At 42.4% G+C, this 9,354-nt stretch overlaps 1 protein-coding gene across 1 annotated transcript; it reads left to right on the top strand.

Annotated features, from left to right (window-relative positions):
• Positions 1-2,931: 2,931 nt before the first annotated feature.
• On the top strand, positions 2,932-3,420 carry LOC138893806 (uncharacterized). Its single transcript, XM_070178469.1, has one exon. The coding sequence runs from the start codon at positions 2,932-2,934 to the stop codon at positions 3,418-3,420; it is 489 nt and encodes a 162-aa protein (XP_070034570.1).
• Positions 3,421-9,354: the final 5,934 nt, after the last annotated feature.

Here is a 9,354-nt window from a genome sequence, read left to right as displayed (position 1 = left end):
AAAGATGAGAAAGAGACTCTCAGATTGTCAAGGCACAGATGGCAGTGAAGGAGGACATCTAGCAAAAGCCTACTTACTGTTGGATATGCGCAATCTGGCAAACCTGATTGATGGGGTCAAAAGAGCTAAGCACGGAGAAGGTCTTTCAGGGACCAAGATGTTCTTTACATCTTTCTAGCTTAGCTTTAGATCTCGATTGTAATAAGGCTAAATGCCATTAGTAATTTTTATTATTGTCGATTTAGTAAAGGTTTGACTCATTTTGGCATTAATGAAATGACACAAATGTTGGCATCAATTTTCTCCAAGTCTACGTGTCGTTTAGGCCTACCTCGGGCACAATGAGGTCCCCAAATTAGGATGTGAATTATTGCATGACTTTGTGAAACGTGTTTTAATATCGCAAACACTCTTTTAATATTCCTTACTAACTTGGTTACCTTTTACTTTTTCTTTTCTTTTGATTAATCTCATTCCCAAAGGTTGGTTCATGCATACTGGCACCATCAACATATCACACTATATTCAGAGATCCTCCACCTCCTCCTCCACCAAGGGATCTTAAAGTCAAAAGCAAAGGGAAAGGAAAAATGGATGATTTGAGTGGTATCAGGAAAGACAATGCTACCATAGCAGAAAATGTTAAAACTTCAGATGGCCGAAGTACTCCATCACAGAATGAATTGGTCTTACGTATGGAATAGAAAATCCTGGAACTACAAAGCGAGCTTGAGCAGGTCCGAAATTTGGCAAACCTCTCCCTCACTCTCAATGTTCCCGACATTAACCAGCAAAACCTGACTACCCAGAACCAAACACCACCGCAAAACACAAACCCACCACCAAATCCTCCTGTACCACACCAGTATCCCGCACCTCCCCAGAACCTTAACCCGCCACCAGTACCGACTCCTCAACACCACCATCATCCAACTCAATACCCACAAACCACTACTTATCAGAATGCGCCACAACCTACTCCTGATCCCCAAAACTCAACCAATGACTACCCTTATTCCCAAGTGCCATGAATCCATCAAAGAAATCTAATATATGTGGAAACTTTACCTCACACCCCGCAACAAACCCTATACATACCTGAATCAACTGAGAAGGACCTTCTCATTAAGAATATGGAGGAGGAACTCAAGAAGCTCACTGGTAGAGTTCAGAGTATCGAGGGTGGTAAAGGTGTTGAAGGTCTAAACTATGAGGACTTGTGTATTCAGCCGGATGTGGAACTGCCGGAGGGTTACAAACCTCCCAAGTTCAAAATGTTCGATGGAACTGGTGATCCGAAAGTGCATCTGAGAACGTATTATGACAAGCTTGTAGAAGTAGGCAAGAATGAACAAATACGCATGAAACGGTTCATGCGGAGCCTCACATGAGACGCCTTGTCTTGGTATATCAGTCAAAATCCAAAGAAGTGGGTTAGTTGGATGAGTATGGCGCCAGACTTCATGGATAGATTCAGGTTCAACACAGAAAATACGCCAGACGTTTTCCATATTCAAAACCTCAAGAAGAAGCCGACAGAAACCTTCCGCGAGTATGCTACTCGTTGGAGATCAGAAGCCGTGAAAGTAAGACCAGCACTTGAAGAAGAACAAATGAACAAGTTCTTTGTCAGGGCTTAAGACCCGCAGTATTATGAAAGGTTAATGGTTATTGAAAATCATAAATTTTCTGACATCATCAAGCTAGGAGAAAAAATAGAAGAAGGAATTAAGAATGGGATGGTGACCAATTTTGAGGCACTGCAGGCCACGAACAAAGCCTTGCAATCAGGATGCATTTCGAAAAAGAAAGAAATAGGTGTCGTGATGGTGGCTCAGGGCCCTAAGTCTCCTCTCACATATCAAACACCTCCACCCACATATCAACCCTCACCCCCAGATACCAAGAGCCTGCTACCACCTACCATGCCTATAATACTCAATTTGCATATTACCATTCACCACTACCCGCCCGCCAAAACAACCAGAAGCCACGACCAAATTTTGACTGCAGACCACCAAGACAATACACCCTAATTGCTGAACCCATAGACCAACTGTATGAGAGACGAAAGGTCACTGGTTATGTTACTCTCATCCCTGCTGTTGTTATGGAGAATTCCTCCCAGTGGATCAACCCCAACAAAATATGTGCCTATCATTCAGGCATGACGGGTCATACCATCGATGAATGCTGCACACTGAAAGACAAGATTCAGACACTGATCGATACTAAGATTATACAGGCAAAGGAGGCTGCACCAAATGTTCGTAAAAATCCTCTCCCGAATCACAGAGGTGAGGGAGTAAATGTGATAAAGACTGACAAAGAATGGGATCAGGAGGGGTCTATCATACTTATTCGAGAGGGAGATAATCCTAAAACGTCTCCAGTCACCCTCAAACCAGTTGTGGTACAAACCCATGTGCCATTTGAAGTTGAGGTATCTACACCCTTCACTGTGATGGTAGCTCCCACGCCATCCTACAAGTCTGATGCCATCCCATGGGACTATGTTGCGGAAGCAAGGAGAAAGGGAAAAGCAAAAATGGAGGAAACAAGTGCGGCACAACGTATGACCAGAACTGGCAGAGTTTATACACTTGAGAACCTGGGGGAACAAGCAAAGAGGCTGCATCTAAGCCGCCTGTTGTCGAGACTGGCACTGATGATCTTTGGATAGAGGTACAAGCGAGAGAGTACTCTATTGTTGACCACTTGAACAAAACCCTCGCTCAGATATCCATCTTGTCGCTGCTGCAAAACTCGGACGCACACATGAATTCTTTAATGAAGGTGTTAAGTGAAGCTTATGTACCCACCAACATCACTAGTGGGGAGATGGCTAACATGGTCGGAAAGATATTAGAGAGCCACAAAATGACTTTTCATGAAGATGAATTACCACTATAAGGGATAAGTCACAACAGAATGTTGCACATCACGGTGCAATTTAAGGATAAGTTCATCGCCAGAGTCCTGATAGATGGAGGTTCAAGTCTCAAGATACGCCCATTGACTACCCTGAAGAGACTAGATAAAGGCCTGCACGAGATACGGATAGGAAGCATGAATGTGAAGGCGTTTGATGTATCTCAAAGAGCCACCATTGGAAAAATCAACCTCAGTATTCAGATGGGCCCGAATTGGTTTGATGTCGAGTTCCAAGTGCTAGACATATTTGCTACCTACAATCTATTATTGGGACGACCCTGGATATATGCCGATGGGGTAGTGGCTTCGACTCTGCATCAGTCTGTGAAGTTTGAGTGGAATCATCAGGAGGTGGTCATCCACGGAGATGGAAGTAACCCCATCTACACCAATCAAACTGTGTCGGTCATCGAAAACAGAAAAAAGCTAGGTGGAGAAACATACCACTGCATTGAACGAGTCAACGCAATTGAAAAGGACCAATAGTGGAGCAACAATATGGAAAGCATACTGCTATGGACGGGGTACGAACCCGGCAAGGGCCTCGGCAAGAATCTTCAAGGGATCACTAAATACATACAACCACAGCGTCATGGCATGACTTTTGGACTCGGATATGAATACACGTGGCAGGAATACCAGGATTGGTCACTACCATGGCGTGCTCCTTATTATCCACTGAAACAACCGGTACCATCTCTGCACCAGACATTCCATCAAGCTGACATGATGTGGGGTTCTGAGGAAGATGAAGTTTTAGCTGGCATGAGGAAGTTGTTTCTAGATAAAGAAGATATGGACTACAGTGCAATAGTTGAGGAGGAGGAGGAAGACCCTACCATTAAAACCATGGAGAAAGGAGTTGTTCTCAAGAACTGGACCGCTACACCATCCCAGGTCCGTCGAGTTCCTGGGTAGCCTGGCAAAATATGCATGAATTTCTTTTTAAAAAAATAGTTTTGAGCATTTGAGACATTTTTCAGTATTTTGTTTTGAAATAATTGCTCGAGCCATCGAGCTGCACTTGTTGACGTTTTTAAGATTTTATTAATGCATTACGGCTTTTTGTATTTATTATTATTTTTACATTTTTCTTTTCAGCATTATTATTACCTATCCCGATGAACCTGCGACTGTGACATGTAATGAGACAATGCAACATAAAGACAGTGATTCAGAGGATTTGGAAGATGATATAATACCTGAGGAAATTGTCAGAGAAGTAGAAAACTTTGAAAATAAACCAAAGTCTAATTTGGAGGAAACTGAGACCATTAACTTAAGGGATTCTGAAACGGTCAAGGAAACACGTATAAGCATTCATCTATCACTGTCAGAGAAGGAAGAGTACATCAGATTCCTAAAAGAGTATGAAGACATTTTTGCATGGTCCTACGACAATATGACTGATTTAAGCACATCCATAGTGGCTCACAAGCTACCCACTAATCCCATGTGTCCACCGGTAAAGTAGAAGCTCAGAAAGTTCAAGCCGGATATGAGTTTGAAGATTAAAGAAGAGGTCATCAAGCAAATCAAAGCCGAGGTTCTCCGAGTGGTCGAATATCCGACTTGGTTGGCCAACATTGTGCCAGAACTGAACTATGCTTGACTTGATTCCCGTTTAAGAGGGAATACGTAGGCAGCCTTGTGGGTTCGGTCACATCATAATAAAATCTTCATTTACCCCTATGATCAGAAATTGGGGCAAGATCTCGAGTTTGTCCGATTTCATTACGTTTGGAACAGGCGAGGAATGTGTTGCCAGAAGTATGCATTTAAACTAGGGCAGAATTTTGAGGAGGATCCTCAAAATCCTGAGTCAAGGAGGTTGCAATGTCTCAAAAGCATTTCACAGTCATCAATTCAACAAATCATCTTCTCTCATGCATTATCAAATATTTCAAACATCTATATTTTTATAAGCAATTCATCACAAATGTATGTTTTATGAAAATTTTATAGCAACCAGACATTGCCCAGGTGACTCAAGCAAAACCTCAAGACAGGAGTAAAGGTGAAGCAACGAATCAAGAGCATGAACCACCCCCCCCCTTCCTTCATGTACTTTCCATTTACATTTAGTCATTTAACATAGACCAATGCATTTGTAATCATTTAGGATTTGTACCAATTCCCAATGTGTTATGATATGACTCTTCGACTTCTATACCTCTATTTGTTTATTTGATCACCTAGCCTAATCACGTAATCCACATAGTTTAAAGTTCGGTCAGGACCCATAGTTGTGGACCTCGAAGAGTGCCTAACACCTTCTCTTTGAGGTAATTCGAGCCCTTACCCGATCTTTGGTGACACAGACTCGTTAAAACAGAGTTATTTGCAAATAGGAGCCCTAACGCACCTTAAAACCGTTAGGTGGTGACTCTTCTCTTTTAATACCTGATTTAAAAGAGTTGTCACACGTCGAGGACCGCTTTCACGAGAAAATGTGGCATGACAACACACATACATAGGAAAACTCAATGAATTACATTATATACCTAAATACGGAGCAAAGTAAGATGATACATATGAGTCAGTGGAGCATGGATCAAATATGACTGATGCATCTCTATGACAAACCGAAATAATATATATGACAACCTTGTCTAATACAACCGCCTCCATCCTACCTAGAAAAGCTTAGCACCTAGCCTGGCCTCCCCCTCTAGGGCGACCCCTACCCGCCTGACCTTTGCCCCTAGACGGCTATACAGGTGGAATAGCAACTGGAGCAGTAACCACGACCTGAGAAGTCTGTGGCCCCTGTGGAATACGTGGAGCCTGAGTAGTCAGTGGAGGTGCACCCCTCCTAAGTCTGGGGCAGTCCCTCACCATATGATGGGTATCACTACACTCAAAACAAGCTCTCGATGGGTGTGGCTGCTAAAACTGGCTCGAGCCTGGTCGATTGGACTGACCGCTGAATGCACCCCGTGCAGGAGGTGCATTAGATAATGGCGGTGCATAACGGGAAACCTAAGACCTAGTAGTAGCCGGAGCACCACTAGAAGATGGAAGTGCTAAATGAACTAGAGGGATCACATAGCCCCTGCCATGATGGGCTACAACTGGGGCACGGGCACTACTATATCTGCCAGAAACTCGAGGCCTTTTGGCCAACCTGTCCTCTCTCTCATGGTCCCACATACCCTCCTGTCTCCGTGCGATCTCTACCACCTATTGATATAGGGTATTTGTCTCCAACTATCAAGCCATGCTGAATATAATACCACAGTTGAGCCCTTCTATAAATCGGCAGACTCGCTCTCTAGCTGTAGAAACCAATGCATCTGCATGTCTGAACAACTCCCTAAATCTGACAGCATAATCTAACATTGTCATAGTACCCAGGCGCCGCTGCTCAAACTCCGCGCATCATGCATCCCGAACGCTCTAGGGAATGAACTCTCTCAAGAACATATCGAAAAACTAAGCCCATGTGAGTGAAGATGCATCGGTCGGGCTACCCTCCTCATAAGCTCACCACCACTGATATGCTGCTCCCTACAGTTGGAATGTAGTAAAAGCAACCCTGCTCGTCTCCACAATACCCATGGTGTGGAGAATATGGTGGCATTTCTCTAGAAACCATATGGCTAGGCCGCTGAAAGTAGGAGGATGGTACTTCTTGTACCCCTCAAGTCTGAGCTCCTCTTCCTCAGATGTTATTGCCCTAACATCGGGCTGAATTGGAATAATAGTTTGTACTGGTATAACCTCTACGACCTGATTAACATGGACCTGCTGCTCTAGGGTACGGGCCGCGGGAGTCTGAGCTTTTCTCCCAGCTTGAGATATGGCTGGTGCAAGTGGAATCAACCCCGCCTGAGCTAGAGTACCAAACATGCTCAAGAACTATGCTAGGGTATCCTGAAGTGCAGGGGTGGAAACAGGTGCCTCAGGTGCCTGCCCCACAATTGGAGCTACTAGCAGCTCCTTTGTCGCAGCTCGGGTAGGTGCTCTAGCTGCACCACGTTCCCCTCCTCAGCCTCTAACCCAGTCCTGGTCTCCCGCGGCTCTAGTAGGGGGCACGAGTATCTGATCATCGGATCCAGTGGTACATGTCCTCACCATCTTTGAGAGAATAGAAAGAAAAAGATTCAAAATTTCGAAACCAACAAATTCGCACGATAAGGATTCAGAGAAGTGGAGTTTCCTAACAGTTCCATAGCCTCTCGAAGATAAGTACAGACGTCTCTATATCGATCTGCGAGACTCTACTAAACCTCCTTATGACTCAAAAACCTATGAACCTAAAGCTTTGATACCATCTTGTCACGATATCCTACGGTGGGATATTGGGGTCGTGACATAATGCCTTTTTTCTCTTGCCTTATTTCTTTTTTTTGTTGTTGTTTTCTTTTTGTATGCTATTGAGCTATCTTCGTCAGCAAGGTTTATAACAGCATACTGAAAGACAACTCCAATACATCATATAAAATGATAAATCTATGATAGCATATAATAGAATCAAATCCATGACAACATATAAAAGTATTATATCCATGACAACATATAGAAGGATCAAATCCATGAAAGCATATAGAATGATCAAATTCATATCATCATATAGAACGACAAATCTATGATAACATATAGAAGGATCAAATCCACGACAACATATAAACGGATTAAATCGATGACAATATGTAGAAGGATAAAATCCATAATAGTGTATACAAATCCATGATAGCATGTAGAAGGATCGAATCCATGATAGCATATAGAAAGATCAAATTTGTAAGAGTGTATAGAAGAACAAATCCATGACATCATATTGAAGGATCAAATCCATGACAACATATAGAAAAATAGAATCCATGACAGCATATAAAAGGTTGTAATGACCCGGCCAGTTGTTTTGAGCATTTCCATTTCGTTCAGCGGTTTGAAGTCTTAAGTAGCTTTATATGATGTATTATGACTTGTGTGAATCATCGGTTTTAGTTTTTCAGGTGATTCAGGATTGATTTAGAAGAATGATTCTCAACTAGAAAGCTTTAAGTTAGAAGAGTTGACTAAGATTGACTTTTGTATATTTTACCTCGAACCGGAGTTTTGATGGTTCTGTTAGGTTAGGATAGTGATTTTTCACTTTGGAATATGCATGGATTTGCATTCGGATGTTTCTAGAAGCTTTCGGATTTGGCAAAGGTTGGAAATTTGACGGTTTGGATTGTTCATAAGTTTGACTGAGAGTCGACTTTGATGATATAGGGTTCGAATTGGTTTTCCTTGAGTTTGTATAGGTTTTTTATATCATTTGGAACTTGTGTGCAAATTTTGAGGTCATTCCGAGTTGATTTGGTATGGTTCGGCACGAGTTTTAAAAGTTGAAAGTTCAAAAGTTCATTAAATTTGATTTGAGGTGCGATTCATGGTTTTGATATTGTTATGTGTGATTTGAGGCCACGGGTAGGTCCGTGTTATGTTATGGGAATTGTTAGTATATTCGGACGGAGTCGAGAGGAGCTCGGGTGCATTTCGGGGGTAGTTTCGGATCATTTTGCATGGATTTGGTATTGCCGATTGCTGGTGTCTTTGAAGAGAATCGCGATCGTGGTACTAGGCTCGTGATCGAGTAGAGGAAATTTGGACTGGGCTATTTTATCTCTTCTCATTCGCGAGTAATAGGTCGCGTTCTCGGAAGCTATGAGGTTCAAGCTTCGTATTCGTATAAATGGATCGCATTTGTGCTGGTTTGTTGGGAGTTGGGGATCTCTTCTTCGCATTTGCGAGTCATAAGGCGTGTTTGCCTACCGCTAGAAGCTGTGTGGACTGTGTTTGCATGCGTTGTGTCACGAACGCTTAAGGAATTTGTGTCTGATGCATTTGTTCTTCGCGTTCGCGAGTCATGAGGCACGTTCGCGTACCGCTAGAAGCTGTGTGAACTGTGTTTGCATGCGTTGTGTCACGAACGCTTAAGGAATTTTTGTGTCTGATGCATTTGTTCTTCGCGATCACGAAGGTAATCCCGCGATCCTGACAGGTATTGCTGGAGCAGTGATATAAGTAACCTTAAGCTCATTTTATCACATTTTGAGTTGGGGAGCTCAGATTTGGGTGATTTTGGAGGATATTTTCACCACATGTATTGGGTAAGTTTTTTTACTTGGTTTTGATTACATTCCATGATTCCATCTTCGATTTTGGCATTTTATTGATGATTTCAAAAGACAAATTGGGAGTTTTTGTCTAAACTTTCCTAAAGTAATTATTTGAGTTTTGAACATCAATACAGAGTCGAATTTGAGTGAAATTAGTATGGTTGGACTCAAAATTGAATGGGTTGTCAAAATTTGTAAGTTTTGAAATGTTCCGAGGTACGGGCCTATATTTGACTTTTTGGTTGACTTTAAGTAATTGATTAAAGATTCGACCTTTATCATTGGGCATTATTTGATATTTTTGAGT

This window comes from Nicotiana tomentosiformis, chromosome 6 (assembly GCF_000390325.3).
Source record: "Nicotiana tomentosiformis chromosome 6, ASM39032v3, whole genome shotgun sequence".
NCBI classification, from domain to species: Eukaryota; Viridiplantae; Streptophyta; class Magnoliopsida; order Solanales; family Solanaceae; genus Nicotiana; species Nicotiana tomentosiformis.
This window is presented reverse-complemented; position numbering and strand designations above follow the sequence as displayed.

Excerpts from the sequence above, each read along its gene's own strand:
- LOC138893806 (XM_070178469.1), top strand. The coding sequence starts at position 2,932 with ATGTTGCACATCACGGTGCAATTTAAGGATAAGTTCATCGCCAGAGTC.